The sequence below is a fragment of the Mus pahari genome, chromosome 2 (genome assembly GCF_900095145.1).
Source record: "Mus pahari chromosome 2, PAHARI_EIJ_v1.1, whole genome shotgun sequence".
NCBI classification, from domain to species: domain Eukaryota; kingdom Metazoa; phylum Chordata; class Mammalia; order Rodentia; family Muridae; genus Mus; species Mus pahari.
Window position 1 is genome coordinate 122,765,621 of NC_034591.1, and position 21,762 is coordinate 122,787,382.

General features: G+C 39.7%; 1 protein-coding gene across 1 annotated transcript in view; it reads left to right on the plus strand.

Moving 5' to 3' along the window:
- Window positions 1-21,762, plus strand: part of LOC110315985 (contactin-4) — a 394,588-nt gene that overhangs the window by 367,822 nt on the left and 5,004 nt on the right. Inside the window, exons 7-8 of the mRNA XM_021190027.2 lie at window positions 6,588-6,690; window positions 9,767-9,951. Coding sequence (XP_021045686.1) covers window positions 6,588-6,690; window positions 9,767-9,951 — 288 coding nt within the window. The remainder of the gene's footprint in view (window positions 1-6,587; window positions 6,691-9,766; window positions 9,952-21,762) is intronic.

The window sequence follows — 21,762 nt, forward strand, 5'->3', positions numbered from 1 at the left end:
CATCAGCAGCATCACCTGGGAGCAACTTGGAGCTGCAGATCCTCACACTCCTGCTTTCGTTCTGCTCTGTAAATTAGAACCTCAAGGCCACCAGGATGAATGGCTGTGATAAACACCCAGGAAGTTCTAGCCAGATATCCTCATGAAATCAACTTTTACTTACACAGTAAGCAACCCATTGTTGTTTAAGTATGCCATATCACCGGGCAACTTGAGAAAACCATAGTCCTATAAAAGTCATGAAAACAGGTATCAGGACCATGTTAACTGCAGCGAGCTCCAGCCCCATTTGCCAGACACACTGAATAGTTTACGGCTAATGTTAATATCTATTAAGTTCTACTGTAAGATAGACAGAGCCAAACCTTGCCTTTCCGGAAGGAGTTTCAAGTACTTAATGTAACTCTCATGCATGCTATAGTGGGTCTCTAGTTCCAAAGAACTGAAAATATTGAAGGTGCATTTTCATAAGCCAAGACTTTTTTTTCCAACCTCATATAAATATATAGAGGAAAGTGTATCTTTTTACACTTAGGCACAATGAGAAAATCATATAATCCATATAGAAGAAAAGTGTGCTCCAAGAGACTGAAGCACAAACCATAGAACAAGCATGGGCTGGACCTAGGCCCACTGCACACATATAACAGATACTTAGTTCAGTCTTCATACGGGTCCCCCAAACTGCAGTGGGAGATGTCCCTAACTCTGTGGCCTACCTTTGGATCTCAATAGAGATCCCCAAATAGACCACCTTTGTCTGGCCACAATGGAAAAGGATGCACCTGTCCTGCAGTGATCTGATGTGTCATTGTGGGTGGATACCCAGGAGGGGTCTCCCCCTTTCTCAAAGGAAAAGGGAAAGGAGAGAGAGGCTGTGTGAGGGGGCAGGTAGAGGGGAGCTGCAATCAGGATGTAAAGTGAATGAATGTAAAGTAAAATGAATGAATAAAAAAACAAACAAACAAAGGAAAAAAGTGGGGCAGAGATGATGTTTCCTGATTAAGCCATGGTATATTTATTTTGGTTATGTGGATATACCTAAATTTTCATCCCCCACCTCTTTGAGTGTGGAAAATGGAATCACAAGTAATCCCACCAACGGTCTTGCTCTGCAAACCAGCAGACCATCTGTAGACCAATTAAGTTCAACCATTTCCAGGTGGTCAGAGAAATGGCCTAAAAAGATGTATCTCGGTGTTAAGCAGTCTTTTGTTTTCCCCAAACAGAAAGGCAACAGATTTGACATCTGACGTGAAAGCATAATGCCAAACTAGTTAGAGTAGAAGAAATAACCAAATAAAATACAGCTTATCAGATGTAGCCCAAATTAAATGGAGAACTTCGACAGGTGTACCCAAAAAAATTCATTCACAATATAGTTGAAGAAAAGTGCCTACCTTATTCATATGATGATAAAATGGGATTACTCATTATATGCACTGACATTCCTATAAGCAGCAGTGAAAATCATGTTTATGTACTGCTATGTATTCAGAGCAATCTGATTTTACTGATATTCTTTGTTCATAGTTACATAGCTATAAATATGGATCACTCTATAAACCAAGAAACTACACCCATATGGCCAGAAAAACAAGCTATACAGTTCATGTCAGTAAAGGAAAACTACAAGGCTATGCAGTAAATGATTCCCATGGCTGGAAACCAGCATGTGTCTCTAACATCATAGGCCACATTTTAAATGATTCCATGCCTCCCATCTCTTCCTCCTTGTCACATATCTCTGTTCATCTCGCTTAGTTCATGTTCATGTTACTGAGATAGGTTTTGTGAATGATTCAGAAAAAATATGTAAGATTTTTTTAATTTTAATTTAATTTAATTTATAGATATTCTTCTTTTGTCTTTTACTTTTTTCTTTTTTCTTTTTTTTTAAACTTTTTCCAAATTTTATTAGGTATTTTCATCATTTGCATTTCAAATGCTCATTCCTCAAGATACAATTACAATGGAGGAGAAGCCTTGCTTATAAGTAGGTATAATGATGATTAAAAACAACAAAAACAAACACACAAACAAAACACAAACCAAAAAACAGCCTCACTGTTTGTGAGGTACCATGGACTTTGAAAGATGTTTTAGGTCTGTAGTTATTTACTGAACACCTATTAAGAGACTGAGAATCTAAGATAAGAATAAAAGGATAAAATGCACAGCTATATCACCTGGTGGTGTGTTTTCTCATCTGAGTCAGAGCTTCTGAATATCTAAACAAATGAGAGAGTCTTATATGGGGAAAGTAACAAGAAGGAAAGGAAATGCTGATAAAAATCAGTGGTAGGGACAGAGTTTAGAACAGAAAAAAAAAAAAAAAACCTACTTGGAGGCTGCATCCTTTGAAATAAAACACACATCCACAAAGAGTCACATATATGAAAGTCATCGAGAACACAAGGCAGACGAATGTATGTCCACACAAAGTCTGTCAGGCTCATTGAAGCATCACTGGCAATGGCTGAATATGGCAGCTCCTCAAAGGCTCATCAGTTAGTGTAGTCATGTTGCCCCCACCTCTTCCCCCAGCCTGGTCCTCAAACTGCACCCTTATTAAGAACTAAGATCATTGTAAATATAGATAACTGAAATAAGGTCATCTGGAATAGCATGTGCCCTTTATCCACAGAGAAGCTGTAGTAAGAATTTTAAGTCTAGCTAACCAAATAAAAGACACACAATCCTGGAATTTTATTTACAAATTGTAAGCATATATTCGGCAGGTTTTGGGAGCTATTCTAACTTACATGCTAGCCACATCTCCCTTGTTATTTACTGATTCTCTTGGGTATGTGCTCATAGTCCATCTCTCTCATGGTGGCCTCCTCCTCTCTCCATGACCCTTTTCCTTCTCCTGGTCTCTCTGAGATCCCTCATGCAATCCTCAAGTACTTCCTTTCTCGCTCTACTGCCCAGTCACACCCAGGCTTTGGCCTTTTAATGACCAATTAACTTGGGGAGCAAGGTTTACATAGCATCATTTGATGTATGTGAGAATATCCTAGTCTAAGGCAATCAGATCTTGAGGCCAGTACATTTGAATACATAGCAACACCAGACCAACCTCCACAAGAAAAGAATCATTTGAAAACAGGCAGAGATTTGAATGGCGTAAGTACAAGCTGAGAACCATTACAGATTGACAGCTACCTCCAGAACCTAGGGAGAAGCAAAGGTATATACCCAGTCTTAGAGCTCAAACTTGTGTACACCTCCAGAACTATGGCAAAATGTCTTCCTTTCAGCCGCTTAATTTGTAGTGTTTTTTTGTTATAGGGCCATTATGAAACTAATGCAACTTTGTATCTTATGAATAAAATGTGGGATATATACACAGTGGCATCCTGTTTTGCAACAGGTCTAGTGGAACGTGGTAAGCTATAACACAGGCCATGAAAACATGCCACATAAAAGAAGCCAGACAGGAAAGACACAACTTGGAGACTGGAGAGAGGGCAGACAGCTATGAATGCTGGGCACACTTACAGAGGATTCAGATTCAGTTCCCAGAACCTGTGTGGCAACTTACAACTGTCTGTAATTTCCCTTCCAGGGTATCTAGTATTCGCTTCTGACCTCCAGAGGAACCAGACATACATGTGGTGCACACATGTACATGAAGTCAAATATTCTTACACATAAAATAAAAAGAAAAAGTATTTTCAAAAGCATACACATATGTGATTCTATTGATACGAACTGTCCGGGGGGTGTGGTAAATGTACTGAAAGCAGGTGAGAGGTTGCTGCAGACTTGGCTGGGCAGGACTACATACCAGCTGGATGTTGACAGTGAATGGGCATCACAGAAACTATTTGGGTATTGGAAATGCTCAGAAACCAGATTATGGTGAGGGTGACCCATGTAAACAAACTTTATAAGAATTGTTAAACTGGGCTTTTAAAATTAGTGAATTGTTAACAAGCAAGTTATGTCTAAAAATTGTTTCTTTTTTAAGTAATTTGGAAACAGTAAGAAAATAAAGCAGGGTTTTGGGGGGGGAAAGGTTTTGATTCTTTCCAGTCACTTACAAACTACAGTGGTCTGGAGAACAGGCTATTCAGAGCAGGAGGAGTTTTATGTAACAGTTCTACAAGTGTGGACATCAAATCCACACTCTAACAGAATTTTTAGAATGGAGCAAAAGACATTTGAGGATCTAGATACTGAGTCTATATCCATTCTGATGTTCAGAGCAAGTTTATATGAGATAAACTTACTCCTCACTGTCATCTTCATAGTGTCATTAAAGAAACACGACGTACATGCAGAAAAAGAACACAGGGACAAAGCCAATCACTTCTAGGACATCCTTGCCCATTGTATTTATAATGGTATTTATTGTCTCATCTCCATCCAATGTGTGGTAGATTGCCATGCAAACTGTCTTGATTTCCCAGGAGGACAAAGACCTCTTTCTCTCAAGGCAATATTGTTCAATTAACACCAGTCTCCGAGTACACAGCCTCATGTACGGCACTAAAAGGTGTTAACTTGCTTGCTGCACTCCGAGTCATACTACGGATATTTATGGGATGATGATTCAACCGTGCAGACGGTTTGTTAGCAAGTTCAGCAGCTGCCTGTGAATGCTGTTGTTAGTATGCACCGCATCATTACTCAGTCAGCTTTGTGCAAATGCTGGAAGGGAGGGAGGCAATCAAAGGGAGGTGCAAGAGAAATCATGGCAGAGACTTGACAAAAAGAGAGAGAGAGAGAGANAGAGAGAGAGAGAGAGAGAGAGAGAGAGAGAGAGAGAGAGAGAGAGATAGTGTTGTTTGTGAACAAGTCAGATGTGGCTTTGGTGTATTTTAATTTGCTTTGACAAGTTTCTACCCTGCAGTGGAGACAGGACAAACGAGAAGGTAAACACGCACGCTTTTGAGTTTTAACTTTGACCATGAACTAGATCTTGGTGGGATTAAAACCAAAGTGTTAACCCCTTTGAGATTACAGCTCTGCTGTAAAAGCAAGATAGCTATTCCCTGCAGTTGTCCCCTTTTGAGGGTTAAGAGTTGCTTCTATCACTTGCTTTAAAAGACCCCTAACGGTGATCTCCCTGGTGTGGAGAGAAGTATGTATTCAGGAAAGTCAAACTTAACCCAGGAAGATGAGATAGCTCAACAAGTTAAAAGCACTTAGTTTTTAGAGGACAGATGTTCAGTTTCCAGAATGGAGTACTTGGTGGCTCACCTCCATCTGTAAGTGGAACTGCAGGGGATCTGGTGTCTTCTTATGACCTCATTAGACACCAGTCACTTACGTGGTATTCATACATACACACTCGTACACATAAAATAAATAAGTCTGGAAAAGATTTAAAAAATTAAAACAACAGGGGAACTTAATCTCAAAATCCTTCCTAAAGCTAGGTTTGTCTGTTAGTCTAGAAAAAAATTTAAAAATAAATAAAAAATAAAACCGCACAGCAACAGCAGAGCTGTACTCAAGTTCACCCTTCCAGAGCAGACCCCATGGTGAACCTAGCAACATTGTAAAACTCTAACTCGTAGTGCTGAGCTGTTTCTTCACGGGCTGATTCGGTCCTTGTGATGACTCTGTTTCTAAACCAGCACAGGAAAAGTGTTTGCAAGATGTATAGAATCAGCTCTCATTGTCGCTGCACCTGCTCCCTGTTCCTGTCCTGCCTTGTTGTTACTCTTTCCTTCCGAGGCTTTGCATTTCTTTTTCCTCTGACTCAGGGAGGCCTAAAAGAGAGATGAACTGGAGACACCACTCACTTTGAAAAAAACAAACAAACAAAAAAAAAATATCTAGATAGCACGGAACCCTCCCTCAGTACTGTTGAATAAATACCGATGGGAAATGTCCAGGGATTAAAGAGAAATAAACCTGATGGCAGCCTTAATGAGTCAAGAGAGGATTGATAGGGAATAAATGAGATGTTTTTAGTTATTAAACAGTGATGCAGTCTGTTGGGGCTGTCACTGTAATTGTCATCGCAAGTCATCTCTCTAGATATGGGGGACTGTGACTACCAGGGTAGCTACTACTCCGATGACAGGACCAGCACATGTATAAGCTGCCTCCTGTAGGTGCATATTATTTGTTACAGGGTAAGAATATAGGACATAGGCTTCTGATGCTGCCTTGAATGTACTTATTCAGATTCATTCAGGTTGACCTTAGACATGAATGAACACCATGGCCTTGGAATGGCTCTGAGAAATCACTATGTGGACACTATAAAGGAGGCATTTTAAAAGTGATATTTAAGTAGCTTAATACTCTGTGCTGTCTTTCCAAGGAGTGATATTCCTACTAACTAGGGACCTATCAACTCATTTTCCTTCCCCAACTCCAAGCATCCTTTCCAAAGTATGTCTGAGAAGCATGGAATGTAACCCTCTGAAGCTGGTGTCAATGCTGTGATATGAATTTTTCCTCTCAAAAAAACTGGAGGAGGATTTGGGGTTACATGATGTTAGAACAGAGCCTGTTTTAGATAATGGAATTAAGGGTGCACATTGGAGTATCTATATAGAAAGAAAACACTTATCTACATCTTGGCAGATCCTCTGAGACCTGGTTTCTTTGTCTGTTCACAGGGGTGATGGGTGAATATGAGCCCAAAATAGAAGTACAGTTTCCAGAAACCGTCCCAGCTGAGAAAGGAACAACAGTCAAACTGGAATGTTTTGCCTTAGGAAAGTAAGTTCCAGCTGTTCCTCCTGCCCTTGGCACTGGCAGGTAGAGAATTGTCTTCCGTGCTCACAGCTTTGGATTCTGAGCTGTTGGAAAATAAAATCGTCTTTCTCTTTGTAATTCTGTATATGTATCTTTGATTCTTCCCTCTTCCTATGGAGAGCGACAGGTAATGGTTGCAGAAGGATTGGGCTGCCACAATTCACATGGCCACAAAGGAAAAGAGAATAGGTCATTCTGAAAAAGTGCTTCATTGTATTATTATGACCTATAATACACATGCTGTCTAACCCAGAATGACAGGAAAACAATGGCCTTCATTTGAGGTACAGGCAAGCTGACTGCTTGGAAAAATGGGGACTTTCATTCTGGCCCCACTTACAGAGGACACATAAAAATTTTTCTTGCATGTCTTTTCAAATTACACAACTCTCTTCTTTCTCATTTGGATTCCCTTCTGCTCTGGCTAGAGATAGAGAAGAGCTGATATCTAAAAGTCTATTTTAGAGTAGTCTGAAAATTATTCACAACTTTATTATTCCATCTGGATTACACTTAAAAGAACCTACTTGGAAAGCACTTAGCCCTTCCCATAGATGATCTGCCAGAGGGCATCAAAAAGGAAACTCAGATCTGCTGGAATTTTTATATGCTAGTAATCAACAGGACTCATTTAGCATCAACAATATAAACTACCACCAGAAGGGTGAGCACTGGTGCCCTTGTGGATTTTAATGGTCTGTGTCTGTATTTTCTCCTAGCCCTATCTAGCCAGCTACCCATTCCTAATTCTGCCTGGTTTTTTTCTGAGCCTAAGTATTTATGAAAGCCACAAAATCTTACCCAGTCCTGTCTCAGTGTATAATAATTTTTAAATGCGATTATTGTGTTTTACAGAAACTTTAGGCATTATTTTGCATTTCCAATTTTATTTTCAACTCCAATGGAATGATTGTTTTCACGTTGTGGCAGTGCAGGCCACAGTGGTGTCTTAACTTGGGAACACTTTGATAAGGTTTCATACAGTGGTAATTTTGTATCTCCTAAAAGCCTACCAGGGTGTATAAATTGTGACAGAGCTGCAGGATTGAACACTAGACAGAAATGAAAGGCAAGCTGTAAAGTCACATGTCAGACATGGCAATGATTTATTGCTGAGAAAAAAAGCAGATTGCATACATTGTAATGTGGTTGATCTTAAAATTTTAAAGTCTTTCTGTGAACCTATAAAGTAACTAGGGAGACAGTAAGAACAGGCAACTGGATCATCAGGATATATACTTAGGGATGTTTGCAAGATGACACATTCAAAACCCCTCCTCGGAGAAAGCAAAATTCACGTTGCTCACACTTCCAAAGGAACTATGAATTAAAGTCTATTCACGGTGCTTAAACGGTGCTAAAATAAAAACAAAACACACAAATCGGCTTCCTCAATTCCACACAAAAGTGTTTGAATTTGCACTTCTAGCTGTTGAAACACACCATCACTGCCCACTTAAGAACAGAAGACTAGCTTAAGTGAATTTGTGTTTAATGGCATGGATTACATATACATCCAATTGGATATAAAGGCACTCACCCTGTGCTTCTGATGGAGCCCTCCCGCATTTTGAGTCACTGTCTGCCTAATGAACTTGAATTATGTTAAAACAGACATAGTAGCATTGATAGTTTTAATTTTTTAAATACCATCTCAAGTTTCCCAAAGAAGATTGGCAAGTCTCTCCTGTAATTACTTCTCTGGGAGTGCTGTTGTGAAAAATGAATAAGTAAATCATGGCATCCCCTGCCAGGAAGCTGCGGTCCTCAAAGCTGAGGTGAACTTCAAAACCACTCGTTTGCAGACAGGTTGCTGCCCCCACCAGCAATTTAAGATGTGTTGCAAACACTTATGGCAAGATGATAGATAGGTTGAGAGGACGTTAAGACTCCACAGATTGTTCTTTTTTTTTTTTTTTTTTTATCTTGCTACTTTAATTATTGTTCTTACAAACAATCTTCCTAATGAACCTCTGTAAGTGAGGAAAGTCCTCAGTATGTGAATAACACTAAGGACAGACACCTACTCCAGATCAGGCTGCCATGAGTAAACTGTACCTTGATGTTAGCAGTTAGGTTGGAGTTTCCCGAGTTTATGAGTTCATTATTTTACTATCGCTTGTTCTGTATGTGGGTGCAGCTTACAGTGTGGTACAAACATTGCTTGAAACTTGGAAGAATATATTGCTTCTGCTCTCTATTGTAGCATTCCAAATTTAGAAGGAACACACAGTCAACATCTTATTATTATCTCATGGGTTAGGAATCCAAGCAAGGTTTTGCTGGGTGATGCTTTTGGTCTCTGTGATATCTTTGAGGACTTCGCAGTGTACAGCTGCTGGAACCTCAGTGATGTAGAGACCCCCAAAGAAGTTTCTTTCACATTTCTGGCATCTTTGAGGTAAGGTCATATGGATTTGTCATTAGGTGAAACCACCCATTGAGACATCATCTGTGTGACAGTATTGAGGTGGTCAAATATCTCACAGGTGCCCCTAAGAAGGTGTTCCAAAAATAAGAGTGTAGAAGCTGTCCGTTTCATAATACTTGAATCTAGAAGTTGACTCAGGATCATGAATGAATGTCTATTATTCTGAGTAGTCAAAGAGCCTGATGAGTTCAAAGGGAAGGGACACAAACCTGTTCTCAGGGAAAGGAGTATGTGGGAAGCTGCTTCTGTCTTACCTTCTACCACATATGTGCCTGAACATCTTTCCTTTAATAATTAAAATCTAGAAACCCTTAGATATTAGAAAATTATAAAAAGTATATTTTCAAATGTTGTTTTCTCTCAAGGGTAACGGTGTGTAGGAGGTTGAATGCATTGTTTAATGTTAGGAATGTTGGTTTTATGAAAAACATGTGATTAATGCTAGAGATATAAATGTTGCTTAAAATAATGGTAATATAGAAATGAAATGTGGGAAATGCTTCAATGTGTTCATAGCTTTGGCAACAATGGAAGGAGTAATCAGGAGACTGCAAAAACGAGACAGAGCTTTCTTTAATTTGGTTCATCCCATTTTATTCTCACTCTCAGCCCAGTCCCAACTATTCTATGGCGAAGAGCTGATGGAAAGCCAATAGCAAGGAAAGCCAGAAGACATAAGTCAAATGGAATTCTGGAAATTCCCAATTTTCAGCAAGAAGATGCTGGTTCATATGAATGTGTGGCTGAAAACTCCAGAGGCAAAAATGTAGCCAAGGGACAGTTGACTTTTTATGGTAAGTTTTCAGTTATACTTGAGTGATGCTATAGAACTTTTCGTGTTAGAATCATGCACTGGCAGATCTGCAGTGGGAGATTTCCTTCTAAGGAATCATGTAGACTAGGACTGAATAAGACTCACTTTTCTACATAATTAGCATGCCCTAGATGACTCTGGGTGTGGAAAGTAGGGGTGGGGGCAAGGATGTTGAAGGAGCAGAGAGGAAGGAATTAAGCTGATGTGTTTTAGACACGGACGATAGTGTGAACACACTCCCAAAGGAGACCGTTTTCCTCTTCCCATTGAACTATCAGCCTGACACCGGAAGTAAGTTTGTTATTTGTGTGTGTGTGTGTGTGTGTGTGTGTGTGTGTGTGTGTGTGTGTGTTAATTGAAGTTTTATGCTCCATTTAAATTTTGATTTAAGGTTCATCCTAATCCTTCTTAAATGTGCCTTCTTGATAGCAATTTAACATGGTATCATGATCATTTCAAACGCACTCTATCCAAATTTAATTCTCAGTGTGGACCTCAGAGTAGAGTATAAAAAGTATCACATCACATAGATTTCTTTTTATGTTAAAGCAGCTGCTCCTGTTGTGATCAAATCATCTGTATTGACCCAAATGTAAACGTAAAATCTGTGTCACATGATTCTTACTGAGGGTGACCTGGTAAGCTTCAGGGATACTGATGTGAAGTCCAGAAAAGGGTTTCATTGGAAATGCATTATAAAATAAATTTGAGAGATTCCAAACTGATAAATTTGTTTGTTTGTTTGTTTGTTTGTTTGTTTGGAGACAGAGAGAGGGAGAGGTCTCTATTCTGTAGCTCTGGCTGTTATGAAACTTACAATGAAGATCAGACTGACTTTGAACTCACAGATATCCACCTGCCTCTGCCTTCTAAGTGCTCTGATTAAAGGCATGTGCCAACACACCCAGCCAGTTGCACACATTTCTATGTGCTTTTCTTCCAAAGTCCGTTATTTTTAAGACGAGCTGAAAGCTGCACTCAGTGATCAACTAAAGCAAATTAGAAACAGATTGGAAAGCAAGGGACATATCCAGCATCTGCCACTGGTCTTCTTCTCCCCAACTCTCACCATTTTAGTCTCATATACTACTAAAGCAGTTGGTATGGAAGGATTAGAGAAAATTCTTCATTAAATGAACAGGAGAACTGTAGTTTGGTGGGGGGGGGGAGAAACCTCACTTCTTATTTATTTATCTTTATATCTATACTAAATGAAGGATCTGATATTTGGTCTTTTTCTTTTGCAAATTATGAGAGTCAGTGTCTTTTTTGATAGTTTGAAATGTATAACATACCACAGTTAACTGGAAACTCACAAAAGCCAGAGTTACAGGTTTTTTTCAGTGAGAGGCAATTGCCATTTTTTTTTTTTTTTTTAACTATTTGGGATATATTTTATCGCCCACCCGATATTTCCTTTATGTCAGGTAGTAACCACTTGAACTTAGGTAGGCAATGTGGGCAACATTTTTCTTTCTTCTTAATTGGCTAGATGTTTACATTCCTTGGTTTCTAAATGGTATTTAAATCACTGGATGAACTGAATAAAGTTACTTTCACTTGAAAGATTTTCTTCTAAGGCTTGCATTAGTATGTTAAGAAGGTGTTTTCAGTAGCCACATTTTACCTGATCTGCCTAGGGATTGGAGGTCTCCAACCTAGCAATATAGCAATGCAGAATCACCCAGGTGGAGAATGAGCCTTCTCACTGGCCCCCAACCTTGTGTAAAATAGGTGCTCCCCAAGCCTCCTGACCTAGAGATGAGAAGCAGGGGCTAATGGGAGGTAACAATTTTTGCCTTTTAAATTGTGCTGTCTGCAGCAGTGCTTGAGTGGGGCGCAGAATAATTCACCTGTTTTCTGAAGATATCGGAGGGTCACCTCCTTTTCAGTCAACCTTGATGTCACATCAGCTGACTCACGCAGCACTTGGCTATTATATGTTTATTCTTTTGTTCTTCCTCGACTAGCATATCATTGATATTGTTTTCACTGTTGCAGGAGGGGGCTTAATCATACAGAAGTGCTTAGCTGACATTTTTTTCCTTGTCTATTTTCTTTCCTGAAGGGAGGGGTTTGGTGTGTTCCCAGTGCTATGTTCCTAATAGTCAGCTGCCTTAATCTTCGAGCTAAGTGAATTATTATAATTAAAATCACTGTCCAGAGTCCCACAGAGGGAGAAAGTATCCCTGGTCACTTACCTAGAATGGTTCTGCCTTTGTTGACAAGACAGTTCCTTACAACATTAAGGTGTGCTTGCTCAGGGGTTAGAAACCACGGGGTGTACTCAGAAATCTATATATTCAAATGTAATAAGAAATGAAACTTGCAGGAAAATGGATGGCTATGAAAAGTATAAAATTTAACAAGGTAACCAAAAAAGGACAAAATGGACATGTCCTCTGTCATCTGTAGATGCTGTATTATGGTATAAATATATACATATGTATATGAGTGGCTATCATTCACACATGGACATGAAAGAAAGTGAAATATTACAAGAGGGAACCAGGGATGAGGGCATAAGGGAGAAGCAGAAGCAAAAACCCAAACTTTGTTTGGATGGCATGGTGATAACTAGCACCTTGTACACTAATTAGAAACTAATGATAAAAAAGAAAAGTGAGCAAAACCATAGTTTTGTTGCTGTAACACAGTGTTGACCAATTTGGCAGCTCTGCAGTAACATCTCTGGTAAAAATGGATTTTTATCTCCATGTTTCACTAAGAAAGCATATAACCTCATTTCAGGATCTTACTGCAGAGACTCAGGTTGCACTCGCCTCCCCTATGTAAGTTTGGCAGAGTCACTGGACTGTTACCAGTACTATAGCTATGCCCATCTAGGTTAATATGTGCCCATTTGTCTCACCATAGATGAAGGCCTGAGAGGGCTTTCAAACATATGGCATTTACTGTGACTTCATCTTATTTGCTTGTTTTTCTCGAACCTATATGTTGCCAGAGCAAGTAACTTTCATCTGGTCTTTCAGTGCTTTTTTTTTTTCCAAGAAAAAAAATCTTAAAATATAAATCTGTCTTCAGATATACAATGGTAAAATTTGTTTCCTTGGTCAGAGCTCTTGCAAGATGACTTTAATATGTTATGCATTTGTTTAAAACTATCTTGATATGACCCTATTATGTGGGAGTCCACTGCTATATAGTAGGATGCTAGAAAACTCTTCCACATCTAGGAGTTGATATTTTACCAGATTGTTAACAGATAAAGTGTTCAAACAAACAAACTCAATATTTCAGGTTTTTCTGAGAATACAGGAGAAAATCATGACAGCCTTTTGAGATGAACCAGTTGCAAAGAAAGACTCTGAAGGTCAAGAAGTCAAGGAAGGCTTGGTTGGCAAGACTGACCTCTGAGCAGAAATCTCAAAGTAAAAACACAAAGCCTTTACACAGAAGCCCATACTAGGCAGAAAATAGAGAGGCTCCGAAGCCCTAACAACTGTGTGACAAGTTTGAGATGAAGGGAGGAAATTCATGTTTCTAAATCTTACGGACCAAGGAAAGGATGTACATCTGACACAAAGGTCAGAGCTAGGCGGTACCTTATAAACCAGGTTGAGTTTAGGTTTTATTCACCACCCATGGGAGGATGTTGAATGATGAAATGGCTCCATCTGATTCCTGCTTCTAAAGTGCTGGTTGCTCTGTGATGAGTAGATGTTTAAATCACGGGAGCAGAAAGAACTGCTAAGCAACCATTTGTCCTGTCTATGTGAGCCATGTTCATGAGTGAGACTTTGAGAAAAATAAACACAGATGTATTTTGGAGTCAGAGCCAGTAAAGCTTTCCCATTTCATTCCTCCAAATACCCAGTTTAGAGAGAAACTCACTCCCAAAGATATTGGGAGTGTATGATTAATGTTTACATATTAAAAAGCAGAACTAGATGTGCTAGAGGTTCTGCAGCTTCAGTGTACATCAGGGTAAGCGGGAAATCTTAAGAAAATACAGAATATTGGACCATGTTCATGGTGGCTTTGATTTGGTAGATATGAGATTGCATTTCAGTTAATTTCCCAGGTGTAATTCTACTGCTGATGCTTCTGTGGGGACTGCATGGTAAGGATTGCTGCTCTGTGAGAGATCGTTTCCAATGCTGTAGTGAAGAGCAAGATTAGGTTACTTACAGGAAATTGTTCCTTTTGCTTTGGAAAGCTTCCACCTCACTGTATCAGAAAGCACCACAGTCAGTCCATAGACTCCAACTAGAGTCAGAGATCTACGTCTAGTAATTTCTTAGATGTCAGGGATGGAAAAATAGAGTGCACGTCATTCTCTTGGAACTTGTTCATTATTACACCTGATCACCTCAGGAGCCACGTCTTTTTCTGTACAAATATATAGGTGTAACCACAATCCCTGTCTTGAATAAGAAACTGTAAACTAGGAATCTGATAGACAGTGCCTTTTGCACACTTTCTCCTATAACAGCCATTGTTATATTCATCACTAAGAAAGTGAGAAATTTGTATCCCAGTGAAGAAGTCTCTATTTCAAGGACTTTGCTAACTCTTTTGTTGGAAGAAACTATTAGGCCCATTACCTTGATTTCACAAATAAAATAGAAGCATATGGACGAAACAATATTTCGCACAAAATCATATATGGTGTGGGATTTGACTATGCTTGGAACTGCTCCTTGTTGTACAATAAATGCTGTGGTTGCTCCCAGTTCAATACTTTGATAAAATGCAGCAGGGACTCATCAATCAGTCACCCTGGTGCTCTCTACAACTAATGAATGTCATGCACGAACATTTCTGGATAAACAATAGACTCTTTTTCTTTCCCCTTTTTGTTTTCTAAGTGTTTTGTAGGCTATGTCTAGACCTTGTTTACTGCAGTCCTGTGTCTGTAAAGAAAATAGATGTGGGCTTGATAGCACTGTGTGTGTAGGTGTGTGTGAGGTCATCAATAAGTAATTACAAAAGCATTTGGTGCACAACTTCCTAATTCCCAGTGAATGGGCTATGCGTATGTGATAGTTAGATAATATTCAACACTGCAAAGCAGTTGAAAGGACAGAGTGACCTGAAGATGAACACAGCAGTTAAGGTGATTTCACAGTACAGCAATAACTGCTTAATTATGCTAGGGAGACCTCATACTGGGTACCCTCAGTCACCCTCTGGGTGTCACATGAGGTACACCCTTGATTTTTCCTTCTTTGCTTGCATCTAATGACACCAATGAATTCAGTTGCTACAGTTTATCAAAGAGTGTGCATTGACGGTGGGGGATAACATAGAAATGGGAGTAGAAGCTCCTCAGTCCATGTGAAATGGCAATCCCCAAAGGAAAGGAACACACCAAGGACAGTAAGTTTCAAGTGGCCCTTTCAAAACAACAGACTATAATCACCAAAAGCCTCAAATAGGTATTGATGGTGTTTGTATCTGCCAATATCTACTATGCTGTAAGTTAAAACAGATTTTGACTTAGAACATCATTTCTTTTAAATGACAAAACCCGGTGTATATGTTCATAATTGCTATACTTTAAGAAAATGGATTCGAAGTTGGAAAGAACCCAGATGTCCCTCGACAGAGGAGTGGATACAGACAATTTGGTGCATTTACACAATGGAGTACTACTCAGCTATTAAAAACAATGAATTCATGAAATTCTTAGGCAAATGGATGGAACTAGAAAATACCATCGTGAGTGAGATAACCCAGTCACAAAAGAACGCACATGGTATGCACTCACTGACAAGTGTATATTAGCCCAAAAGCTCAGAATACCCAAGATACAATTCACAGACCACATGAAGCTCAAGAAGAAGAAAGGCCAAAGTATCCATACTTTGTAGGCTATGTACTATGTAGTATCCATACTTTGGTCTTTCTTAGAAAGGGGAATAAAATACCCGTGGACGGAGTTACAGAGACACAGCATGGAGCAGAGCTGAAGGAAAGGCCATCCAGAAACTGCCCCACCTGGGAATCCATCCCATATACAATTACCAAACCCAGGCACTATTGTGGATGCCAACTAGTGTTTGCTGACAGGAGTCTGACAAGTTTCCCAATGGAGGAGCTAGAGAAAGTACCCAAGGAGCTGAAGGGGTTCTCAACCCCATAAGAAGAACAACAATATAAACCAACCAGTGCCCTCTGAGCTCCCAGGGAATAAACCACCAACCAAAGAGTACACACGAGGGACCCATGACTCCAGCCGCATATGTAGCAGAGGATGGCCTTGTTGGACATCAAGGGAGGAGAGGTCATTGGTTCTGTGAAGGCTTGATGCCCCAGATTAGGGGAATGCCAAGATTAGGAAGTGGGAGTGGGCAGGTTAGTGAGCAGGAGGAGAGGGATGGGATGGGGGAGGGGAGGTTAGAGGGAAAACAGGAAAGAGGAAAACATTTGAGATGTAAATAAAGAAAATATCTTTCAAAAAAAAGACAAAAAAGAAAACCCAAACAGCTATAGAAATGGATGGTATTATTTGTATTGGCAAATCTCTTTGGTATCTATTTTAGCAGAAAAAAAAAACAAACAAACTGGATTCTCATATGTATTTTTATGTGTTGGTTTGTTTAAAGAATATGAAGAAAATATGGTCTCACACAGATATATGGTTTGAACCTGGGCAATTCATGGATGTTCTGCAGGGATTCTGGGGGTCCATGGTGGTCCAGGGGCCACAATTTGAGCCTCATAGGTTCAGATGAATACTCCCTATGTCATTGATAGAAGAGACATCATTTTAGGTCCTCTAGCTAAAAACAAGCAGAGCAGGTCCATGCATGAGTCCTAATCACCGCACTCTCAATCTGGGTCAAAAGGTCCCTAGGCCTCCCGATAGGATAGGGGTGATTCCATTGAACTTGTGTGCTGGTGTTGCCTTAGATGTGATAGACTTCATGTGATACTAGTGAGAGCCACATGTACATACTGTATATTGTTGAATGAATTTGGAATTTATGGTGGACAGGAAAAGAGAATGAATTCAGCCCAGGCAGACCTCATGTTCAGAAAAAAAAATAATTCCTATTAAGCTACAGTCATAGGTTAATTTTAGGGGGTAGAATTGGCCTTAGTGTATCAGTCCTAAGGCATTTTAAATAGGGAAAATAATGTGATTTAATTTTTATCTCTCAATAACTCACATGTAATATCATCAATTGTCCATAGTATCTCTGGGAGAAAAAGAGAAAAATATGTACTTTTATAGAAATTGTCATATGGGGCCCTGGATAGGGTCACCATTTTCCAATGTATGACCCTATACCATGCACACATGAGCAGCACTCATTTGACTCAGTGGATAAAGTCAGTTCATCCAACTATTTATCAACAAATCAGTACCCAAATAGTGATGAGTAAGAACATAAAATCTGTAGTAAGATGTGGGATTCTGGGAGAAGCAGGAGGGGAAAAGTTAGGGGCAGAAATTATCGTCGTGCCTTGAATACATGTATGGAATTTCCAAAGAGTAAATAAAAGTTAAAATTATAAAGGAGAAACAAGACGGAGGATGACACACAATAGTCAAGTTGTGTGTGCCAAGTGGGATGCAGTTGAGAAGACATGCAGCAGGCAGGACAGAGTCTAGTGGAGATGCACTATTATAGAGCAGAATGTTTGTTAGACATTGAAGGAAAAGAGAACATTCCTGAAGATAAGATGGTATAAGCGAAGATATGGAGGAAGGAACTGGCCTACCTATTACTACAGCTACAGATGAAGAAAACCTACCTGACAAAGAGCTGAGGATTCACTGGCTGGAAGACATTGGGTGAGAGCAGATGGCAAATGAGCTTAAACATTAGCCCAAAGATATGAAATAATGGTGATAGTCTCCTAATGAATGTCACATTGACAGCGGGTGAAACACATACAGACCTCAGCCAATATCTCATATACACATGGCTTTCTGCAATCATACTTGTTTTCTATGTTAATGAGTACCCATTAACAGAAATATGCCTATGATGACTTGCCTTCTAGGGTGTCTTCACATTTTCTAATGATTTCTTTCTTATATTTTATGCATATGGGTATTTTGCCTGCATGTATGCATATCATGTGGGCATTTGGTGCCTGTGGAGGTCAGAAAGGAGCCTCCAATCCCTTTGAAGTGCAGCTAAAGATGATTGTGAGCCACCATGGGCATGCTGAGAACCAAGACCTAAGCCTTCTCTCCAATCCCTCAACATGGTGGCTTTTTATGTCTGTTTGTCATTGTTATCTGTGAAAGGGTTGGTTCAGAGGCATCTCCTCTACCCTTACAAAAAATCAGTTGGGTCTTATAAAGAAATGATAAGGCCATAAATAAGAGTATGTGAATAAAACAAAATATAGTAGAAAAACACAAGAGACATGAACCCATTGGTTAAAAAAAACAAAAACATAAAAACAAACAAACAAAAAAATATGTAAGGGCTCAAAAGGTGACTTAGCAGTTAAGAGCATATCTGCTCTTGTAGAGGATTCAAATTCAGTTCCCAGCACCCACATCTAAAGGACCACAAATACCTATAGTTCTAGTTCAATTGGATACAATTCATCTGGCCTCTATAGTCATGTGAACTTACATGCTCATGCAACCCCTATACACACAGAGACACAAAGTTGAAAATAAATAAAAACATATTTAGAAAACAGTGTGATTAAGATTCACATGTGAAAGTCTGAGGGAGTGTTATAGTGTCATATTCAACATTCTCTCAGTTCAGGAAGAACACATAGGTTTTCTTTTTTTCTTTTTTCTTTTCTTTTTTTTTTTTTACGGAATATTCTCTTTATTTACATTTCAGATGTTACCCCTTTTTCCAGTTCCCCCACCCCCAAAGCTCCCTATCCCATCCCCTTTCCCACCACCCACCCATCTACTCTCACCTCCCTGCCCTGGCATTCCCCCACACTGGGGCATCGAGCCTTCACAGGACCATGGACCTCTCCTCCCAGTGATGTCCAATAAGGGTGTCCTCTGCTACATATGCGGCTGGATCCATGGGTCTCTCCATGTGTACTCTTTGGTTGGTGGTTTGGTCCCTGGGAGCTCTAGGGGTTATGGTAGGTTGATATTGTTCTTCCCATGTGGTTGCAAACCCCTTCAGCTCCTTCAGTCCCTTCTCTAACTCCTCCATTGAGGACCCTGTGGGCATTTTATTTGTTTACATTTCAAATGTTATCCCCTTTCCTGGTTTTCCCCCAGAAACCCCTTATCCCATCTCCCCTCCCCCTGCTTCTATGAGGGTGTGCCCACTCCCACCTCCCTGTCCTGGCATTTCCCCACACTGGGGCATCAAACCATCACAGGACCAAGGGCCTCTCCTCCCATTGATGGCCAACAAGGCCATGTTCTGCTACATATGTGGCTGGAGCCATGAGACCCTCCATGTGTACTCTCTGGTTGGTAATTTAGTCTCTGGGATATCCGGGGGGCAGGGAGGTGGTTGATATTGTTGTTCCTTCAATGGGGTTGCAAGCCCTTCAGATTCTTCAGTCCTTTCCCTAGCTCCTCCATTGGAGTCCCCGTGCTCAATCCAAAGGTTGGCTGTAAAGATCCCGTCTGTATTTGCCAGGCTCTGGCAGAGCCTCTCAGGCGATAGCTCTATCAAGCTCCTGTCAGCCAGCACTTCTTGCCATCAGCAACAGTGTCTGAGTTTGGTATCTGTATATGGGATGGATCCCCAGGTGGGGCAGTCTCCGGATGGCCTTTTCTTCCATCTCTGCTTCACACTTTGGCCCCATAATTTCTTTAGACAGGAGCCATTCTGGGTTAAAAATTTGGAGATGACTGTGTGGCCCCATCCCTCAATCAGGGCCTTGCCTAACCTCTGGATATGGTCTCTGCAGGTTCTCCCTCCCATTTGTTGAGCATTTCAGCTAATCTCATCTTCTTTGTGTTCTGGGAGGCTCTTGCTTTCCTGATATCTGGAACTTTCTGGTGGCTAACCCCAGTTCCCTATTCCCCATTGCTACATACCTCTGTTCCATTTCCTGACCCTCTTTATATCATCCCTGTCTCCTCCCATACCTGAACCTTCCCCCGTTTTTTCCCCTCCCCTACATCTCTTCCTCCCAAGTCCCTCCCACCCTCAACCTCCTATGAGTATTTTGTTCCACCTTCTAAGAAGGACTAAAGCATCTACACTTTGGTCTTCTTTCTTCTTGAGCTTCATATGGTCTGTGAGTTATATCATGGATAGTCCAAACTTTTTGCCTAATATCTACTTATCAATGAGTACATGCCATGTGTGTTCTTTTGTAATTAGGTTATCTCACTCAGGATGATATGTTCCAGTTCTGTCCATTTGCCTGTGAATTTCCCTAAAGCTCTTTGTACACCTACATGACCTCATATCAGAGCTGTGTTTCTCAACATGGATGTGGTTAGTCATTAAGTCATATTTGACATAAAATGTGACAAATGTTTAATGTTTAAAACAAAGCAACTCTGCTCTGGTTAAGTTCAGTGTTTTCTAAGAAACATTGGTCCTTGTAGAACTCACTTTGAAACCCTGTGCGAGAATGACAACCATGGTAGTGTGGGTACTAGCTGGGAGCCCATCACTGGTGAGCAAAGGTAGAAGGTGGACAATATCTTGCAGTACAATGTAAGTGTATCACTGAAAAGTGATATATGTAAGTTGAATGTCTGGGACTTATTAAAAACCAGTGTATAATTATAAACTATATATTCAAACATTAAATGATGAATGATTAGTTCTGGAGAAATCTAGGGACATTAGATTTAAGGCCAATTGAGACTATCTTAAAAGTTCTAAGAATAGTGTTAAAAATCCTAAGATATATATATATATATATATATATATATATATATATATATATATATATATATATCAAAGTGAAACTGAAACTGAGTAGTTACCTCCAGACCCAATAAGCTTACTACAAATAAGAGCAATGTTATAGCTAGCCCTCTGCATTTCCTGGAATTGACTCAATCTCCAAAACTGTTGAAGCCATTAGAAATAAATGCAAATGTCTATAGGTCAACTTTGCAAACATTATTTAAAGGAACTTGCCTACCATGCCCTTTCTCTTAGATATTTAAAACTCCAAGGTCTAAGGCCAAAGCTTGCCCTTATTTCTGTAAGAAATTTCTAGTTTGGGGGAATGAAGAGAGGCAGATACCTCTGTGAATTGTTTGACCCTTGAGTTCAAATTATATTTGTTTGAAATAGAAATTATTATTGGATAAGAGGCTTGTATGATTTCAGTGTCTGGAATATACAAACCCTGATTTAGGTCATTTCTGGCAGTTATTGAACAAAAGATTGAAATGAAAAGATTGTTCATCTGTCAAACGATGAACAGTGTGACAGGGTCAAATCCCAGCACAGCTGTTTAATCTTATATTTGAACTTGTGGCTTGAAACAAGCCTTAGGAGTGATTCTTCTGTTTCAAATGTGGAAGAATGCAAAAGATCAAAACAGTGATTTCTTTTTTGATATATTTTTTTAAAATTCTGTTTTGTGAGTGAGCTCCAGAAAGAATACTTAGAAATTGTTGGAAAATAACAATTCACTTGGGCATCTGTGAATATATTAACAAGTGTAAACTAATCTCTACCAAGCAGAGACTTTGTTCTACAAAGAAAGAATCACCCAATTATATTATATATGATTCATCAACATAAATAAGTGGGACTGACTATGTCTGGTTTTGACCTGTAGATCTGCAATTGAAACACTAAAATACAAACTGTCTCATTCTTTGTCTTTATACAAAAGATTCATCTGGTGTTTGTGCGCACATGTGCATGTGTGTGTGTGTGTGTGTGTGTGT